General features: G+C 44.5%; 1 protein-coding gene across 1 annotated transcript; it reads left to right on the forward strand.

Moving 5' to 3' along the window:
• Positions 1–377: 377 nt before the first annotated feature.
• LOC125545164 (2-oxoglutarate (2OG) and Fe(II)-dependent oxygenase superfamily protein) lies at positions 378–3,260 on the forward strand. Its single transcript, XM_048709039.2, has 3 exons — positions 378–916; positions 1,945–2,266; positions 2,524–3,260. The coding sequence occupies exons 1-3, from the start codon at positions 393–395 to the stop codon at positions 2,752–2,754; spliced, it is 1,077 nt and encodes a 358-aa protein (XP_048564996.1). The 5' UTR covers positions 378–392; the 3' UTR covers positions 2,755–3,260.
• The last annotated feature ends 17,708 nt before the right edge of the window (positions 3,261–20,968 follow it).

Raw genomic sequence — 20,968 nt, forward strand, 5'->3', positions numbered from 1 at the left:
GTTTCGTCATTTGTCAACTTCCAATCTTCATTTGACTCTTCCTTGCCATTGTCTCCGGTGATCGCCGTGCCGTTTCCATCCTCTCATGCGCCACGTTGGCATGAGGCATCCCCACCGCACTCTCTCTCACCTTCCTCCCATGGGCCAGGGCCAGCCTCTCAAAAGTCGTCGGCGGTCGTGCTGCCGCCACTTTCCCACCACTTCCTCCCCCACGATTCGACGCATCCGAGATCCGACGGCGCGGGTCGCCCCACGAGGCCCCGACCCCTTCCCGTCCCCACCGTTTCTTTAAACCCACGCAACCTCCACCAGCCTGGCTGGCTGGCCGATCAAGCAGCAGCAACCTTCCGAGGATTCCCACCCGATCGTTCGCCGGCCGGCGCCACCCCACCATGACGGCGACGTCGACGTCGAGGGCTCCGCGGCGCCCCCGCATCCGCTCCCGCGCGCCGCCGCCCACGCCGATCCGGACGGCCCGTGGCGCGCGCTCCGCCGCGGCCGACGAGCTCGTCCTCGCCGAGTTCCTCGAGGCCTCCCAGCGCGTCCCCGCCCTCACCCTGCCCCTGCCCAGGAAGAAGCGCTTCGACTTCCCGGCTCCCCCGCCGGCCCCGGACATCCAATCGCGGGGCCTGCTGTCGGGCGAGGCGGCCGCCGCGCGGACGGCTGTTGGCGCCGCCGCGGAGGCCGGCGCGTTCCGCGTGGGCGGGACGGTCGGGGCCGGCGAGGTGCGCGCTGCCGTGGAGGCCGGGGAGGCGGTGTTCGGGGCGCCGGAGCGGGTGAAGCGGGAGCTGGGGAGGTTGTTCCAGAGGAGGGATCGGGTCGTCGGGGAGGAGCTCTACTTGCCATGGCCGGTGAGCTCGGAGGTGGATCGGTTGCTGGAGGCGGCCCTGCCCGGCTCGACGTACCGAGCGTTCAGGTGATTATTGCTACCACCTTGTAGTAAGTTTTGTCTCTGGTGCTGCCTCGTCTCGTCGTATTTGGAGCTACCGCTGGTCCGCTGCGCATTGCCGAACTGCCTACCTAGCTGCAGCTGACATGGAAGTTCTAGAGCTCCTTTTGGGCAAGTGGAATTTGATCATAATACTGTTCAAAGTAAAATTCCAATTATATATTGTCGATCAGAGCTTCGAACTGCCGTCACAACGTATGCGACGAAGTCGAATTACCAAACTATTTGGTGCATTGGTTCTTTGTTTCTCTGACACTGATGAAATAACAGATTCAGAGCTTATTTTTGCTGAGGAAACATTCAGAGTTGTTCTGTGGAGTCCACGGGGGTGGAGGCAAAAATTCCCACGATATTTTGGTATGAAAAATGGAGTAAGCAAGCACTAGGAAGTACATTGATCTTGTATGGATCACCCGAGCTCCCAAACATGCATTGGGTGGGGAACACCGAAAACCCATACTCCCTCCGTTCCAAAATAGATGACTCAACTTTGTACTAACTTCAGAATTAGTACAAAGTTGAGTCATCTATTTTGGAACGGAGGGAGTACATAAGAACGAAGAGTAAAGTGACACCATCATATCATGCCATATATTACAAGATGAAACACAATCCACCTTCCTTCACTTCTGCAGAAATGAACTATTGGCTGTCAGATCATTTGCCTAGGATCAAAAATTTCATGAAACCCTGCTAGAAAATAGAAGTGGCAAGTAATCTCCAAATGCAGGTGACAAATGGTGCATAAGCCATTAGAGTCTGTCTCTTAAGATGTACCCCCTCTGTAAACTAATATAAGAGCGTTTAGATCACTAAATAGTGATCTAAACGCTCTTATATTAGTTTACGGAGGGAGTACGCATTACTATGTTTCGCTACTAATGAGTGACAATTGTCAAGAACACGGAACAAAAAACTCTGATGCGTGTGTTAGGAAGATATGATCTAAACATTGATCTCATATGCCCTGACATGAGATCTTCTACTGTTGGCAGGGAGAAGATGGACGTTATCGCGTCTAAAATGGAGGACCTCGCAAGATGTGTGGTCACAGTTCTATCTGACAACGTCAAGAACCCGAAAGACTCTGCTCTGCCTAGAGAAGCCCCATCGGTTCTCTGTCTAACGCTGTATAACTGCAACAAGTTGAAAACACGTTGGGGAGAGTTTGGCACCACCGATCGTCCAGACTCGTACGCCCTGAGCGTCCACCTCTCCGGACGCGACCAGGAAATTTGCCTCCGGAACCTGGGCGGGTCGACCTTTTTCAATCTGCCGGCTGGCTCTGCGCTTGTTACGATCGGCAAGCAGATTCAGGTATCATGCTAAACTATGGCATACTTTTCACTTACTTAACCTGTTAATAAGCTCAAATTTTGCCAAGTAAAATGCCTGTTCATAATACAGTGCACTATCTGGCCCATTTCTGTCCCAATCCTCTGTGCCACCAAGTGTGGAGCATGAGCAGTAGTCTGCTCTGAACAGCTTCGGCCATGTATATACGCGCTTGCAATATGTCTGTTCCGGCTTCCAGGTGTGGAGTATGACAGTGTGTTTGCTCTGAATTTGCTCAGGAATGGTCCAATGGGGAGTTCAAGAGCGCTGTTGGCGAGATACTGTTCGAGCTGACCGACGAGCCAAACCCGTTCATGTCTCTGGAACTCTTGTACTCTCCAGGAGACCTGCGTCTCTGTGAGGTCGGGCGGCACGCTAGCTGCATTGACCGTCCTCCCAAGACTGTTCCTTTGAGGGACCAGATTTTCATTGCGCTGGTTCTGCTGGTTTTGTACTACCTCTTCTGGTGATAAGCTTATCCGTGCCTCTTTTCTCTTTTTTTGGCGTGAGCTTTAGATGTACGAGATGGCTTGTTTTTATAGCCTTTTTGGACTAACTGCCCGCCTTTCTCCGTTAATTGATCACGGAGAAACACCGCCGCGGATGGCGGTGATGGCGGCTGGGTTGAGTCTGGTTTGGTTGAGATTGGTTTGTTTTTTGGATGAAACAAAAAACACGAATGAAGTATAAGATACTTTGTTCTTGACTCCTCCTAATTGAGGAAAAATGGCATGGAGTGGATTTTGATTGATTTTCTGAATGATAATTTTGGCCGGTTGGTTTGTCCTACGGTATCTGTTTTGCGATTCGAGGTGTTCACATTGAACCTGAGAAGCATTCCTTTGTACCTTACTACTCCATTGTGTATGTGGTAATCTTGCATTCGAGCTTTGTTCATTACAAATGAGCTCAGTGTAAAACTGTTGTACATTGTACTGTACCTGATGGAAGGTAAGACTCTACTTTTTATTTGAAAGACGGTTGAAACAACCGGACTCTTCATCTTGTGATGCACATAGTATGTTTATTGAAATTCATTCACAAAAAAACATCTTTATTGAAGTTGATATAAGGCAATGATGTGAAAGTCATCAATAGATTACATAGCATACACAAGTACGACAGAACCATTACAAGATTTGAGTTTAATTTCTAAGACTAAGGCAACATCTTCCGCGGTAAGGTTATACTTCTTGTTCCTTTTTCTCTCTGTTGCCTTCACACTTGCTATCACTTCAAACAATCATGCCTTAGATTTACGGACAGTCCTAAAAGCATTTCTAGCCGATCCATAATAACTTAATCCCTACATCCTTTAATTCTTAATTTTTTAAGGAACTAAACTATTGCTCATATAGCTCGTTCCCCAATTTTTTTGGTCAATTGATCCAAATGCTTGCTCAAACAATCCAACAAATGCAACATGTTTCAACACAAACATAAAAAATATATCAAATACGAACATAAGTGAACTTCATCCAATCCAAGAAACAGCTAAAACATAGTCATAATTTGTGCCCAAAGGGGTGAGGTGGGGTTGGGTTTGTCCATTCGGCGGTCATCGGGGCTAGCGACGGTCATCCTGCGGGGCGAGCAAAGGCAGCTAGTGTCAGGGATGAGCAAGATGGCTATGGTCAAGCGGGAAGGCATGTGGAGTCTCCCAATTTTGCTAGCAAGTTCCCAATGTAGAGCAGGTTTGGGCCGGGGGGGGGGGGGGGGAGGTGGGGAGGGGGCTGCATTATAAATGGGGAACTAATCTTTTGGGGGATGGGATAGCATGTAGTTCCTCAAATCAAAAAGTCCCCCCATTTATAAATTTTAGAGGATTGACTATAGATGATCTATGCTAGGGAAATTAGGGCCCTCACACATGGCCATTATATGGTCACTTTTTTGCTTAAGCTATAAGCTAGAGGTCGAGGCAGATGATACATCTCAAACGTATTTATAATTCGTGTTATGTCTATTCTTTATTTATACCATTTACACATACTTTTGGCACAATTTTCTATCATCTTTATTGGACTAACAACTAACATATTAATCTAGTTTCAAGTGCTAGTCATTGTTTTCTAGTGTTTTTGGATGTTGCGGAAATAATATTTTTCTAGGATAAAAAATTAGAATGAACATATGTCACAAGGAGGTTAACATGGGCTGAAGCCCGCCTGGGGGGGGGGGGGTGGTTCTTCAGGGGGCCACATGTCCACCCGCCGCGGACCTCTGGCCGTAAGCTCCACCCTCGTGGCCAAGGGACCTTCCAATTTATCGCAAACCTGTCCCCGTAGTTTTGGAACCGCCCTATTTTTTTGCACCTTTTGGGCCACGGATCTCCGACGGTAAATGAAACAATGACGTGACTCCGATTCCAGCATCCAGAATTTGTTTGCCTCGGGTTAGATCTAATCTCGGAGGGGCACTCGTCCTACGTGGCCCATGAACACTAAGGACCAGAGGGGGAATCGTTATCCCAGCTATGGGGGAGGCCAAGGAATACGAAGAAGCATGCTCTCTCCCCTCTCTTCTAGGGGACCGGCACATTGCCCACTAGTAGGAAAACCCCTTATAGGATTTTACTAGTAGCAGCGTTCAGCTCAAACAGAGATCAAGCGCTAATTACACTAACTACCAGCAGCGCCCGAGAAAAGGAGGGCACTACAGACATGAACACATTAGCGCGTTCTCGGGCACAAGGCGCTACAAGCCTAGTACATGAAACTAGTTGTGGTGCCATAAATAAGTAGAAGCGTGTGACAGACAAACACCGCCAGTGTCACCCTAAGTAGCAGCATGCACTATTAGCGCTACTACTTTGATGTCTGGTAGACTGAGCACTGACAGGCACGTGGGTCTTACCAACCAACGCTTTTGAACTTAGTGAACACTGCTAACATTTGAAAACTAGCAGCGCTCGGAACGCTACTAAAATTTGTGCCTAAATAATTGACCTCCCATTCTTCTGTCCTTATCACTCTCTCTTCTTCATCCATCCCCCCTTTATTCTGATATTCACCCCCTCTCTCTTTACTCTCTTCTCTCCAAAATCTACATACATCACTACTACATCTATCCAACACCCCACATTTTCATTAGATCATAGTTGAGGGTTAGAAGTGTATTGAGATGAACATGCATAGAGTGGCTAGAGCGAGGGGTATTACCGGGCTAGGTGGAGGAGTCAAAGAATATGGGATAAACATGACCATAGTCTTAATAAGCTATGGTTGGGTCCACCTTGATAAATTCTTCGTATTTGCGGATGCATGCTAAGATTTTCTGTCATAAATATATATGAGTTCAAGTAATGGCAATGCGTTAGCATGGGCTTCTTTCACATGAGTTCAAGTAATGGAGGTAAGGAAAGATGGTGGGAGGGAGGTGAGAGGTGATGGCCTTGTCCGCCGAGCTAGAAGGAGGTGCAGATGAAAAATTGTAGCTTTGCGCACATGAGATAAAGATTTGAGATGGAGGAGAGAACCATATCCTTGAATTCCAGACATCTCATATTTTTTGCTAGACCCATATACTCTAAAAGCACCGTAGTAGGTTCTACAGATATTTAATTATACATATAAACACATTATAAGACATCACATGCATATGTAATTTGCTGGAATAATGTGAAAGTTTTGGTTTGCTCTTTACTAACCTATTGTAACAAAGTAACTTAGAAAAAACACCACAAATAAATATATAGACAAATTTTGTAACAAAATACATTTTAGTGCAGTGCAAGAAATGTACTTGTAATGGTGAATACGATAAATACAAGATAAATTTGTACATTTAATGTAAACAGACATTTTTAGTTATTAATGTTGCTAGTTATACCCAAAAATTTGTTGTTATTTGTATAATTGATCAAATAATGTATCAATAAATGTGTTATACATGAACTACTATTGAGTTGTGTCGAGGTAGAAAAGTTCGATATAAGTAGATGAATAGTATTGTGCCCATGTATATGTTGGGGAATGTAGTAATTTCAAAAAAATTCCTACGCACAAGTAAGATCATGGTGATGCATAGCAACGAGAGGGGAGAGTGTGTCCACGTACCCTCATAGACCGAAAGCGGAAGCGTTAGCACAACGCGGTCGATGTAGTCGTACGTCTTCACAATCCGACCAATCAAGTATCGAACGCACGACATCTCTGAGTTCTGCACACGTTCAACTCAATAACGTCCCTCGAATTTCGATCCAGCCGAGCTTTGAGGGAGTTCTGTCAGCACGACGGCATGGTGACGATGTTGATGTTCTACCGTTGCTGGGCTTCGCCTAAGCACCGCTACGAAACTATCGAGGTGACTATGGTGGAGAGGGGCACCGCACACGGCTAAAAGATCAAAGAGATCAATTGTTGTGTCCATGGGGTGCCCCTCTCCTCCGTATATAAAGGAGGGGAGGAGAGGGCCGGCCAAGGGGAGGAGGCGTGCCCAAGGGGGGAGTCCTACTCCCACCGGGAGTAGGACTCCTCCTTTTCCTATTTGGAGAGGGAGAGGGAAGGAAGAGGAAGGAGGGGGAAGGAAAGGGGGGCCGGCCCCCGGCCCAATTCGGATTGGGCTTAGGGGGGCGCCCCCTCCCTTGCTCCTTTCCCCTCCTATCCGCTAAAGCCCATTAAGGCCCATATACCTCCCAGGGGTTCCGATAACCTCCCAGTGCTCCGGTATTATCCCGATCTCACCCGGAACCATTCCGGTATCCAAATATAGTCGTTCAATATATCGATCTTTACGTCTCGAACATTTCGAGACTCCTCGTCATGTCCGTGATCACATCCGGGACTCCGAACTACCTTCGGTACATCAAAAACCATAAACTCATAATATAACCGTCATCAAACTTTAAGCGTGCAGACCCTATGTGTTCGAGAACTATGTAGACATGACCGAGATACGTCTCCAGTCAATAACCAATAGCGGAACCTGGATGCTCATATTGGCTCCTACATATTCTACGAAGATCTTTATCGGTCAAACCGCATAACAACATACGTTGTTCCCTTTGTCATCGGTATGTTACTTGCCCGAGATTCGATCGTCAGTATCTCAATACCTAGTTCAATCTCGTTACCGGCAAGTCTCTTTACTCGTTCCGTAACACATCATCCCGCAACTAACTCATTAGTAGCAATGCTTGCAAGGCTTAAGTGATGTGTATTACTGAGTGGCCCCAGAGATACCTCTCCGACAATCGGAGTGACAAATCCTAATCTCTAAATACGCCAACCCAACAAGTACCTTCGGAGACACCTGTAGAGCACCTTTATAATCACCCAGTTACGTTGTGACGTTTGGTAGCACACAAAATGTTCCTCCGGTAAACGGGAGTTGCATATTCTCATAGTCATAGGAACATGTATAAGTCATGAAGAAAGCAATAGCAACAAACTAAACGATCAAGTGCTAAGCTAATGAAATGGGTCAAGTCAATCACATCATTCTCCTAATGATGTGATCCCGTTAATCAAATGACAACTCTTTGTCTATGGCTAGGAAACATAACCATCTTTGATCAACGAGCTAGTCAAGTAGAGGCATACTAGTGACACTCTGTTTGTCTATGTATTCACACATGTATCATGTTTCTGGTTAATACAATTCTAGAATGAATAATAAACATTTATCATGATATAAGGAAATAAATAATAACTTTATTATTGCCTCTAGGGCATATTTCCTTCAGTCTCCCACTTGCACTAGAGTCAATAATCTAGATTACACAGTAATGATTCTAACACCCATGGAGCCTTGGTGCTGATCATGTTTTGCTCGTGGAAGAGGCTTAGTCAATGGATCTGCAACATTCAGATCCGTATGTATCTTGCAAATCTCTATGTCTCCCACCTAGACTTGATCCCGGATGGAGTTGAAGCGTCTCTTGATGTGCTTGGTTCTCTTGTGAAATCTGGATTCCTTTGCCAAAGCAATTGCACCAGTATTGTTACAAAAGATTTTCATTGGACCCGATGCACTAGGTATGACACCTAGATCGGATATGAACTCCTTCATCCAGACTTCTTCATTTGCTGCTTCCGAAGCAGCTATGTACTCCGCTTCACATGTAGATCCCGCTACGATGCTTTGTTTAGAACTGCACCAACTGACAGCTCCACCGTTTAATAAAAACACGTATCCGGTTTGTGATTTGGAATCGTCTGGATCAGTGTCAAAGCTTGCATCGACGTAACCATTTACGACGAGCTCTTTGTTAACTCCATAAACGAGAAACATATCCTTCGTCCTTTTCAGGTATTTCGGGATGTTCTTGACCGTTGTCTAGTGATCCACTCCTGGATTACTTTGGTACCTCCCTGCTAAACTAATAGCAAGGCACACATCAGGTCTGGTAGACAGCATTGCATACATGATAGAGCCTATGGCTGAAGCATAGGGAACATCTTTCATTTTCTCTCTATCTTCTACAGTGGTCGGGCATTGAGTCTTACTCAACTTTACACCTTGTAACACAGGCAAGAACCCTTTCTTTGCTTGATCCATTTTGAACTTCTTCAAAACTTTGTCAAGGTATGTGCTTTGTGAAAGTTCAATTAAGCGTCTCGATCTATCTCTATAGATCTTGATGCCCAATATATAAGTAGCTTCACCGAGGTCTTTCATTGAAAAACTCTTATTCAAATATCCTTTTATGCTATCCAGAAATTCTATATCATTTCCAATCAACAATATGTCATCCACATATAATATCAGAAATGCTACAGAGCTCCCACTCACTTTCTTCTAAATACAGGCTTCTCCAAAAGTCTGTATAAAACCATATGCTTTGATCACACTATCAAAACGTTTATTCCAACTCCGAGAGGCTTGCACCAGTCCATAAATGGATCGCTGGAGCTTGCAAACTTTGTTAGCTCCCTTTGGATCGGCAAAACCTTCCGGTTGGATCATATACAACTCTTCTTCCAGAAATCCATTCAGGAATGTAGTTTTGACACCCATTTGCCAAATTTCATAATCATAAAATGCGGCAATTGCTAACATGATTCGGACAGACTTAAGCATCGCTACGGGTGAGAAGGTCTCATCGTAGTCAATCCCTTGAACTTGTCGAAAACCTTTTGCAACAAGTCGAGCTTTATAGACAGTAACATTACCGTCAGCATCAGTATTCTTCTTGAAGATCCATTTATTCTCGATGGCTTGCCGATCATCTGGTAAGTCAACCAAAGTCCACACTTTGTTCTCATACATGGATCCCATCTCAGATTTCTTGGCCTCAAGCCATTTTGCGGAATCTGGGCTCACCATCACTTCTTCATAGTTCGTAGATTCGTCATGGTCTAGTAACATAACCTCCAGAACAGGATTATCTACCACTCTGGTGTGGATCTTACTCTGGTTGACCTACGAGGTTCAGTAACAACTTGATCTGAAGTTTCATGATCATTATCATTAACTTCCTCACTAATTGGTGTGGACGTCACAGGAACTTGTTTCTGTGATGAACTACTTTCCAATAAGGGATCAGGTACTGTTACCTCATCAAGTTCTATTTTCGTCCTACTCACTTCTTTCGAGAGAAACTCCTTCTCTAGAAAGGATCCATTCTTAGCAACAAATATTTTGCCTTCGGATCTGTGATAGGAGGTGTACCCAACAATTTTTTTTGGGTATCCTATGAAGACACAGTTCTCCGATTTGGGTTCGAGCTTATCAGGTTGAAGCTTTTTCACATAAGCATCGCAGCCCCAAACTTTAAGAAACGACAACTTTGGTTTCTTGCCAAACCATATTTCATAAGGTGTTGTCTCAAAGGATTTTGATGATGCCCTATTTAACGTGAATGCGGCCGTCTCTAAAGCATAACCCCAAAATGATAGCGGTAAATCAGTAAGAGACATCATAGATCACACCATATCTACTAAAGTATGATTACGACGTTCGGACACACCATTATGCTGTGGTATTCCGGGTGGCATGAGTTGCGAAACTATTCCGCATTGTTTCAAATGTAGACCAGACTCATAACTCAAATATTCTCCTCCACGATCAGATCGTAGAAACTTTATTTTCTTGTTACGATGATTTTCAACTTCACTCTGAAATTCTTTGTACTTTCCAAATGTTTCAGACTTATGTTTCATTAAGTAGATATACCCATATCTGCTTAAATTATCTGTGAAGGTGAGAAAATAACGATACCCGCCGCGAGCCTCAACATTCATTGGACCACATACATCAGTATGTATGATCTCCAACAAATCAGTTGCTCGCTCCATAGTTCCGGAGAACGGCGTTTTAGTTATCTTGCCCATGAGGCATGGTTCACAAGTTCCAAGTGATTCATAATCAAGTGATTCCAAAAGTCCATCAGTATGGAGTTTCTTCATGCGCTTTATACCAATATGACCCAAACGGCAGTGCCACAAATAAATTGCACTATCATTATCAACTCTGCATCTTTTGGCTTCAACATTATAAATATGTGTATCACTACTATCGAGATTTATTAAAAATAGACCACTCTTTAAGGGTGCATGACCATAAAAGATATTACTCATATAAATAGAACAACCATTATTCTCAGATTTAAATGAATAACCGTCTTGCATTAAACAAGATCCAGATATAATGTTCATGCTCAATGCTGGCACCAAATAACAATTATTTAGGTCTAAAACTAATCCCGAAGGTAGATGTATAGGTAGTGTGCCGACGGCGATCACATCGACTTTGGAACCATTTCCCACGCGCATCGTCACCTCATCCTTAGCCAGTGTTCGCTTAATCCGTAGTCCCTGTTTCGAGTTGCAAATATTAGCAACAGAACCAATATCAAATACCCAGGTGCTACTTCGAGCTCTGGTAAGGTACACATCAATAACATGTATATCACATATACCTTTGTTCACCTTGCCATCCTTCTTATCCGCCAAATACTTGGGGAAGTTCCGCTTCCAGTGACCAGTCTGTTTGAAGTAGAAGCACTTAGTCTCAGGCTTAAGTCCAGACTTGGGTTTCTTCTTCTGAGCAGCAACTTGTTTGCTGTTCTTCTTGAAGTTCCCCTTCTTTTTCCCGTTGCCCTTTTTCTTGAAACTGGTGGTCTTATTGACCATCACCACTTGATGCTCCTTTTTGATTTCTACCTCCGCAGCCTTTAGCATTGCGAAGAGCTCGACAATTGTTTTATTCATCCCTTGCATATTATAGTTCATCATGAAGCTTTTGTAGCTTGGTGGCAGTGATTGAAGAACTCTGTCAATGACACTATCAACAGGAAGATTAACTCCCAGTTGAGTCAAGTGATTATGATACCCAGACATTTTGAGTATATGCTCACTGACAGAACTATTCTCCTCCATCTTGCAGCTATAGAACTTATTGGAGGCTTCACATCTCTCAATCCGGGCATTTGCTTGAAATATTAACTTCAACTCCTGGAACATCTCATATGCTCCATGACGTTCAAAACGTCGTTGAAGTCCCGGTTCTAAGCCGTAAAGCATGGCACACTGAACTATCGAGTAGTCATCAGCTTTGCTCTGCCAGATGTTCATAACATCTGGTGTTGCTCCTGCAGCAGTTTTGGCACTTAGCGGTGCTTCCAGGATGTAATTCTTCTGTGCAGCAATGAGGATAATCCTCAACTTACGGACCCAGTCCGTGTAATTGCTACCATCATCTTTCAACTTTGCTTTCTCAAGGAACGCATTAAAATTCAACGGAACAACATCACGAGCCATCTATCTACAACAAAAATACACATGCAAAATACTATCAGGTACTAAGTTCATGATAAATTTAAGTTTAATTAATCATATTACTTAAGAACTCCCACTTAGATAGACATCTCTCTAATCATCTAAGTGATCACGTGATCCAAATCAACTAAGCCATAACCGATCATCACGTGAAATGGAGTAGTTTTCAATGGTGAACATCATTATGTTGATTATATCTACTATATGATTCATGCTCGACCTTTCGGTCTCAGTGTTTCGAGGCCATATCTGCATATGCTAGGCTTGTCAAGTTTAACCTAAGTATTCTGCGTGTGCAAAACTGGCTTGCACCCGTTGTAGATGGACATAGAGCTTACCACACCCGATCATCATGTGGTGTCTGGGCACGACGAACTTTGGCAACGGTGCATACTGAGGGAGAACACTTTTATCTTGAAATTTAGTGAGAGATCATCTTATAATGCTACCGTCAATCAAAGAAAAATAAGATGCATAAAAGATAAACATCACATGCAATCAATATAAGTGATATGATATGGCCATCATCATCTTGTGCTTGTGATCTCCATCTCCGAAGCACCGTCATGATCACCCTTGTCACCGGCACGACACCTTGATATCCATCGTAGCATCATTGTCGTCTCGCTAACTATTTCTTCTATGACTATCGCTACCGCTTAGTGATAAAGTAAAGCAATTACAGGGCGATTACATTGCATACAATAAAGCGACAACCATATGGCTCGTGCCAATTGCCGATAACTCGGTTACAAAACATGATCATCTCATACAATAAAATATAGCATCATGTCTTGACCATATCACATCACAACATGCCCTGCAAAAACAAGTTAGACGCCCTCTACTTTGTTGTTGCGAGTTTTACGTGGCTGCTACGGGTAGAGCAAGAACCATTCTTACCTACGCATCAAAACCACAACGATAGTTCGTCAAGTTAGTGTTGTTTTAACCTTCTCAAGGACCGGGCATAGCCACACTCGGTTCAACTAAAGTTGGAGAAACTGACACCCGCCAGCCACCTGTGTGCAAAGCACGTCGGTGGAACCAGTCTCGCGTAAGCGTACGCGTAATGTCGGTCCGGGTCGCTTCATCCAACAATACCGCCAAACCAAAGTATGACATGCTGGTAAGTAGTATGACTTGTATCGCCCACAACTCAATTGTGTTCTACTCGTGCATATAACATCAATGCATAAAACCTGGCTCGGATGCCACTGTTGGGGAACGTAGTAATTTCAAAAAAATTCCTACGCACACGCAAGATCATGGTGATGCACAGCAACGAGAGGGAAGAGTGTGTCCACGTACCCTCGTAGACCGAAAGCGGAAGCGTTAGCACAACGCGGTTGATGTAGTTGTACATCTTCACGATCCGACCGATCAAGTACCGAACGCACAGCACCTCCGAGTTCTGCACACGTTCAACTCGATGACGTCCCTCGAACTCCGATCTAGCCGAGCTTTGAGGGAGAGTTCTGTCAGCACGACGGCATGGTGACGATGTTGATGTTCTATCGTCGCAGGGCTTAGCCTAAGCACCGCTACGATACTATTGAGGTGACTATGGTGGAGAGGGGCACCGCACATGGCTAAAAGATCCAAGAGATCGATTGTTGTGTCTATGGGGTGCCCCTCTCCTCCGTATATAAAGGAAGGGAGGAGAGGGCCGGCCAAGGGGAGGAGGCGTGCCCAAGGGGGGAGTCCTACTCCCACCGGGAGTAGGACTCCTCCTTTTCCTATTTGGAGAGGGAGAGGGAAGGAAGAGGAAGGAGGGAGGAAGGAAAGGGGGGGCGGCCCCCCTCCCAATTCGGATTGGGCTTGGGGGTGCCCTCCCTTGCTTCGTTCCCCTCCTTTCCTCTAAAGCCCATTAAGACCCATATACCTCCCGGGGGGTTCCGATAACCTCTCGGTGCTCCGGTATTATCCTGATCTCACCCGGAACCATTCCGGTATCCAAATATAGTTGTCCAATATATCGTTCTTTACGTCTCGAACATTTCGAGACTCCTCGTTGATCACATCCGGGACTCCGAACTACCTTCGGTACATCAAAACCCATAAACTCATAATATAAGTGTCATCAAACTTTAAGCGTGTGGACCCTACGTGTTCGAGAACTATGTAGACATGACCGAGACACGTCTCCGGTCAATAACCAATAGCGGAACCTAGATGCTCATATTGGCTCCTACATATTCTACGAAGAACTTTATCGGTCAAACCGCATAACAACATACGTTGTTCCCTTTGTCATCGGTATGTTACTTGCCCGAGATTCGATCGTCGGTATCTCAATACCTAGTTCAATCTCGTTACCGGCAAGTCTCTTTACTCGTTCCGTAACACATCATCCCGCAACTAACTCATTAGTTGCAATGCTTGCAAGGCTTAAGTGATGTGTATTACCGAGTGGGCCCAGAGATACCTCTCCGACAATCGGAGTGACAAATTCTAATCTCGAAATACGCCAACCCAACAAGTACCTTCAGAGACACCTGTAGAGCATCTTTATAATCACCTAGTTACGTTGTGACGTTTGGTAGCACACAAAATGTTCCTCCGGTAAACGGGAGTTGCATATTCTCATAGTCATAGGAACATGTATAAGTCATGAAGAAAGCAATAGCAACAAACTAAACGATCAAGTGCTAAGCTAACGGAATGGGTCAAGTCAATCACATCATTCTCCTAATGATGTGATCCCGTTAATCAAATGACAACTCTTTGTCTATGGCTAGGAAACATAACCATCTTTGATCAATGAGCTAGTCAAGTAGAGGCATACTAGTGGCACTTTGTTTGTCTATGTATTCACACATGTATCATGTTTCCGGTTAATACAATTCTAGCATGAATAATAAACATTTATCATGATATAAGGAAATAAATAATAACTTTATTATTTCCTCTAGGGCATATTTCCTTCAGTATAGACCAGGAGAAGCTTTTTGTAACGACATCTTTGTGAAGATGCCAACAAAGAAAATCATGGCCTCTTGCACCCAATTAAGGTAGCCCGCAACAGCCGAGGCATTTCAAACCTACTTTTTGCAGATGACAGCTTACTTTTCTTCAAATCTTCACCAGATCAACCATGAAGAGTTAAGGAGGTCCTAGTTGTGTTCCAGTAGTGCACGGGGCAGCTTCTTAGCCAGAGCAAGTGCTCACTTCTGTTTAGTGAGGCTGCCCCCCACATGCCAGAAATGAGATTGAATCGATCTTGGGAGTGAATTCGGACACTTTTGAAAGCAAGTATTTAGGCCTCCCCTCTAAGGATGGCAGACTGAAAAGCAAGAAATTTCAGCCCATAATGGACAAATTTGGCAAGAGATGTAGTGATTGAATGAGAAGTTTATGTCCCAAGCGGAAAAGAGATCCATGTCAAAGTGTTTGTCCACTCACTTCCAACCTTTGTCATGGGGGTCTTTAAACTCAATGCGGGGTTCTATGACAACTATGAAAAGATGATAAGGGATTTTTGGTGGGGTGAGAAGGTTGACCATCGGAAAGTGCATTGGATGTCATGGGAAAATATCACCAAACCAAAGAGAGATGGGGGTATAAGATTCAGGGATATGCAGTCTTTCAACCAGGCACTAATAGCTCGTCAACGTTGGAGACTGATTCAATACCTCGACAACCTTTGAGCGAGAGTGCTAAAATCAAAATATTATCCAAATGGTATTTTTTTGGATAGGTGTTCATGGGTGATGATTCCCCTTCCTGGAGAGGAACTGAATTTGGCCTGAAACTCCTCAAGGAAGGTCTAATTTAGCGGGTGGGGAATGGCAGAAATATTTAGATCGAGAGTGATCACTGAATCCCAAGGAAAGAGGGGCGCAAAACAATAGAGTTCATTACACGAGTCCAGAGAGTGGAACATGGAACTAGTGATGGGGTCACCTACAAATGGTAGGGTCATGGGCCTCACATCTAAGGGCCCACGTAGGGCCCCACACCATCATTGGAAGGTCCCGGGACCATTGGCGCATTCGGATGTGTATCCCCATAAATCTACTCGGATTAACCAACAACACTCAGACGTCTTCCCCTCCCCCAGTCGGCCCCACCAACAACAGAGGAGGCATAGGGGCGACGTGGAACTGCAACAGTCGAGTAGATTAATGTTGGGCTTCAAGTGTAGTTATAGCTGTCGTTACCAGTAACTGTTGTAGTTATGCTCATTCAACTCCCTTGTAATGTGGCATTTATGGGCCGAGGCGCACTCTATATGAGCCTCCCCTCTACTCCATGGCAAGGGTTCATCACCCATTGTAATCATACACCCGAAGAGAAAACACAAGCCTCCAAGAATGAGACATGGGGTTGGTACCTCTCCGAGAGGGGTCCGAACTCGCTAAATCCGAGTGATACACTTGCGATGTAGATAGGCTCCACCCCTTGTTCGCACCCCTAGTACTCATTGTTAGGTTCGTTGCCTCGACAACTAGTAAATCAAATCTTCCACCGCTTTGATGCTGAGGAGATAGGAAAGATTAAAATCCCAGCTCATGAGATAGAGGATGCAGTGGCATCACAATATGATAAGTCCAGTGTGTTTACTGTCAAAAGTGCATACAAGCTAGCGGATATTCTAAAGAGAAACACATTGGCAGGGGCCTCTTACTCCTCAAATGATGCAGGAGATAGAAGTGTATGGGACATTGTTTGGAAAGCAAAGATCCCTCTAAAGGTAAAGATATTCATGTGGCGTGTGGCAACCCAGTCTCTAGCTACTAAGCACGACACGCTCCGAGGAACAATCACTTCGAATGATATATGTGACATTTGTGGCTACGAAAGTGAAACTGAATTTCATGTTGTAATCGCATGCATAAGAAGCAAATAATTAAGGAACAAACTAAGGTCAGTATCTGAACTCCTTGAAGAGGAGGCCTTCCGGGACACACGAGATCTGTGGTTGCAAATGCTGCTTGAAATACAAACTGAGGAGACCGGGAGAATGATCCTCTTAATGTGTTGGTATGCGTGGAACATTTGCAACAATGTGATTCATGCATAAGGAAATGACGTGGTGTCGGGATCAGTGATGTTGCTTATCAGGCTCGATGAGGATTTCAGAGAAGCTCGGACAACCACTGACATCGAGTAGTACAGTTGTGCTGGAGTGCAACCTTCGATGGATCCCTCATTGCCAGCCAATCGCCTAACCTTGTAGTGGATGCCGCCAGCACCCAGCTAGGTGAAAATCAATGCGGATGTCGCGTTCATACTGGACACTGGTGCCAGTTGGTGTGGTGCGGTAGCGCGGGACTCCCGTGGACTTGCCTTCGTCTCGGTTTATCAGGAGCTGGGCATAGCAAATTTAGTAGAGGAAGCTGATGCCGGGGTTGTGCTTGCTAGGTTGAGTGCACTAGCCAAAGTGTATAATGGGAAAGTTATCATAGAGACGGACAATGTAGTTGTGGGTCAAGAACTAAAGGACAATGCATCCAATCTCTCGACATGCTTCCCCATTCTGGTGGATATCAAACAAGTCCTCAATGTGTTCTTTGACCATCAGATTAGCGTGGTCGAAAAAAAGAGTAATAGACTGGCTCACGAACTTGCTTCATTGGCACGTGCATCAGGCAACCAGACTCTAATCACCACGGTTTCGGAGAGCCTGAAAGCTTTGCTGCTAGCCGATTGTAACCCAACCAACAAGTAATATGTTACTCATTGGTTCTAAAAAATCATGGCCATACTTTCTTACTTGCATCAAGGGTCGCTGCCTTATTCAAAGAAGTATGTCAGCAATGTGAGGGCTACTGTGATAAAGGAGAATGACATATGATGCACTACTTTAGTGGAAGCCAATCCGTTGACTCAAGATTCTACTACAAGTTCAAAGTGGATCCAAATAACCCAAGCAAGGTGCTTTGCATATTTTTGGTCCGATGGGTATTTGAGGAAGATGTGTGATCTCCATGGTGACAGCCTTAGCTTTGATACAACGTACAATACTAACAAGTACAACCTCCATTTTGCTCCTTTTCTTGGTGTATCTAGTCATGGGCAGAACAGTTTGTTTGTGTGCGCCATCATTCAGAACGAGACAATTGGCACATTTACATTGCATTTTGAGACTTTACAGACATTGTACACAACTCGCTCACAACCGCAGAATTTAAGAAGATCTGGAAAGAGATGGTGGATAAGTATGATGCTGGGAATCTAATATATTTCAAGATCATGTGGAAAGTGAGGAGAAGGTGGGCGTCTGTGTATTGCAAGACAGATTTCCTTCCACTGATTCACTCAACTTCTCGGAGCGAAGGCACAAATGTTATGTTCATGGATAATGTTGCGTCCAATTATAGTGTGATGAGCTTCATGCAAAAGTACCAGAGAATCTTAGAAGCTATAGAAGACAAGGAGAGTGTTAGAAGGGAGAGAGGGAATTGGTGGAATAGTTCATTGTATTGCTTGAGCCTCGTGGGCATATATATAGGAGTACATGATCTACTTGGAGTACAAGACAAGCCAGAATAATTCCTAATCTATCTCGTGTTTCCTAATACAATCATGTTACTCAACATCCCCCCGCAGTCACAATGGTAGCGACGCAGACGGTGAGACCGGAGAAGAATCCGAAGGCAAGCCGACGGACACCCCCCATAGTCGTAACGGTCGACACATAGTGGAGTCGTGGCTGGAGTGGAAACCGACGAGGTTGCTCAAGCAGGCGGTAGCCCTTTGTGCCATTTGTCGATGTAGCCAAGAGTGTTGGTGGTGTAGCCGTGGTCGAGGTAGCTGTGCGAAGAATGTCATGGTCGATGTCGAGTCGGGGTGGCTGCTACCTCTTGAGCACTACGTTGCTTTTCCCTTGAAGAAGAAAGGGTGATATAGCAAAGTAGCATAAGTATTTCCCTCAGTTTTTGATAACCAAGGTATCAATCCAGTAGGAGGCTACGCGCGAGTCCCTCGCACCTGCACAAAACAAATAAATCCTCGCAACCAATGCGATAAGGGGTTGTCAATCCCTACACGGTCACTTACGAGAGTGAGATCTGATAGATATGATAAGATAATTTTTTGGTATTTTTTATGATAAAGATACAAAGTAAAATAAAAGGCAAAGAAAATAACTAAGTATTGGAAGATTAATATGATGAAGATAGACCCGGGGGCCATAGGTTTCACTAGTGGCTTCTCTCAAGAGCATAAGTATTTTACGGTGGGTGAACGAATTATTGTTGAGCAATTGACAGAATTGAGCATAGTTATGAGAATATCTAGGTATGATCATGTATATAGGCATCACGTCCGAGACAAGTAGACCGACTCCTGCCTGCATCTCCTACTATTACTCCACACATCGACCGCTATCCAGCATGCATCTAGAGTATTGATAGAGGCTAAGGTGTCCCGATGTTTCGATGAGATGGTGGCTATCGTTTTCTGTGGGAGTTGACCTTGACGATCCGACTACGAACGTGCGAGACGTCGCGCCTTAGCAATCGCTAAACCAACTTCCGAGGGTTATTGACCACGCCGGAGCACGATCAACCTGACCACGAGGGTTTGTTTCCTGCGAGCAAACGAAGAGCAAGCAAGAAACTGAGATTGCAATATGGATATTGCGAATATAAGATGAAAGCTTTATTGATCAAGGTGGGGTTCTGTGACGTCTTGGTCTGGTCGTTGGACACAAACGAAGTACGCGAAGTTGCAGCTATGGCGAACTTTTAATCTAAACAAAACCCAAAGTCTAAACGACGCCCTAAGGGCTGTATATATGGAGGAAGAGGGGGGGAATTTCGTGGCCCTTGAGGGTGGGGTCCGAAACCAACCCTAACTCTTGTTTCCCCACACATACGGACTCTAAAAATAGCCTATACTTAAGTATTTCGAAATTACATGGGCCTGGCCCATTAATAAGGTGACGCAGCACCTAGAATAGCCTATGGACGAATATTATGAAGTGGTCATCTTGTATATTTCGTCCAAGGCTTCATGCACTCCTTATGGCGGCTTCAAAGTCCTGAAATCATCACTTGTAACTCCGTTCTTGATCCCCTTGTGTATGCCATCAACTCCATGCGTGTTCTTGCTCCAATGTTCATCCTTCTCCAAGCTAGGCCCTTCATTTGTAAGCAAAACAAATGTATCCAATTTAGGCAGCATCATAATCTCATGAACATTAGAATCATTACCAAGAAACGAAAGTACCTGGTAATTCAATTGGCGTGCGCGAGCTCTAGTAATTGGTCCAGTATATGTAACAGTAGGGGTTGTGGGTGTAACAATGGTATTGATGTCCTCATCATCCTCCCCTTCTTGAAATGAAGTCGTCCTCGACGGAAGCGCATCTTCCTCACCCAAATAAGGCTTCAAATCTGCAATGTTAAAAGTGGGACTAACCCCAAAATCTACAGGTAGCTCAAGTTTATATGCATTATCATTTATTTTCTCTAACACCTTAAAAGGACCATCAGCACATGGCATTAGCTTTGATTTGCGCAGATTAGGAAATCTATCTTTACGCAAATGTAACCAAACAAGATCTCCAGGCGCAAACACAACATGTTTTCTACCCTTATCTCCAGCAAGTTTATATTTAGCATTCATACGCTCAATGTTTTCCTTAGTTAACTCATGCATTTTTAAAATCAATTCAGAACGTTCTTTAGCATCAAAATTAACCTTCTCTGAAGATGGAAGAGGCAACAAATCAATAGGTGCACGAGGTAGGAAACCATAAACAATTTCAAAAGGGCACATCTTAGTAGTAGAATGCAATGAACGATTATAAGCAAATTCAATATGAGGCAAGCATTCTTCCCACATATTTTTGTTATTCTTCAAAACAGCCCTAAGCATAGTAGACAATGTTCTATTGACTACTTCAGTTTGTCCATCAGTTTGGGGGTGACAAGTAGTACTAAAAAGCAGCTTAGTCCCCAACTTAGCCCATAAACATCTCCAAAAGTGGCTAAGAAATTTAGTATCACGA

This window comes from Triticum urartu, chromosome 3A (assembly GCF_056163025.1).
Source record: "Triticum urartu cultivar PI428250 chromosome 3A, HENAU_Tu73, whole genome shotgun sequence".
NCBI classification, from domain to species: Eukaryota; Viridiplantae; Streptophyta; class Magnoliopsida; order Poales; family Poaceae; genus Triticum; species Triticum urartu.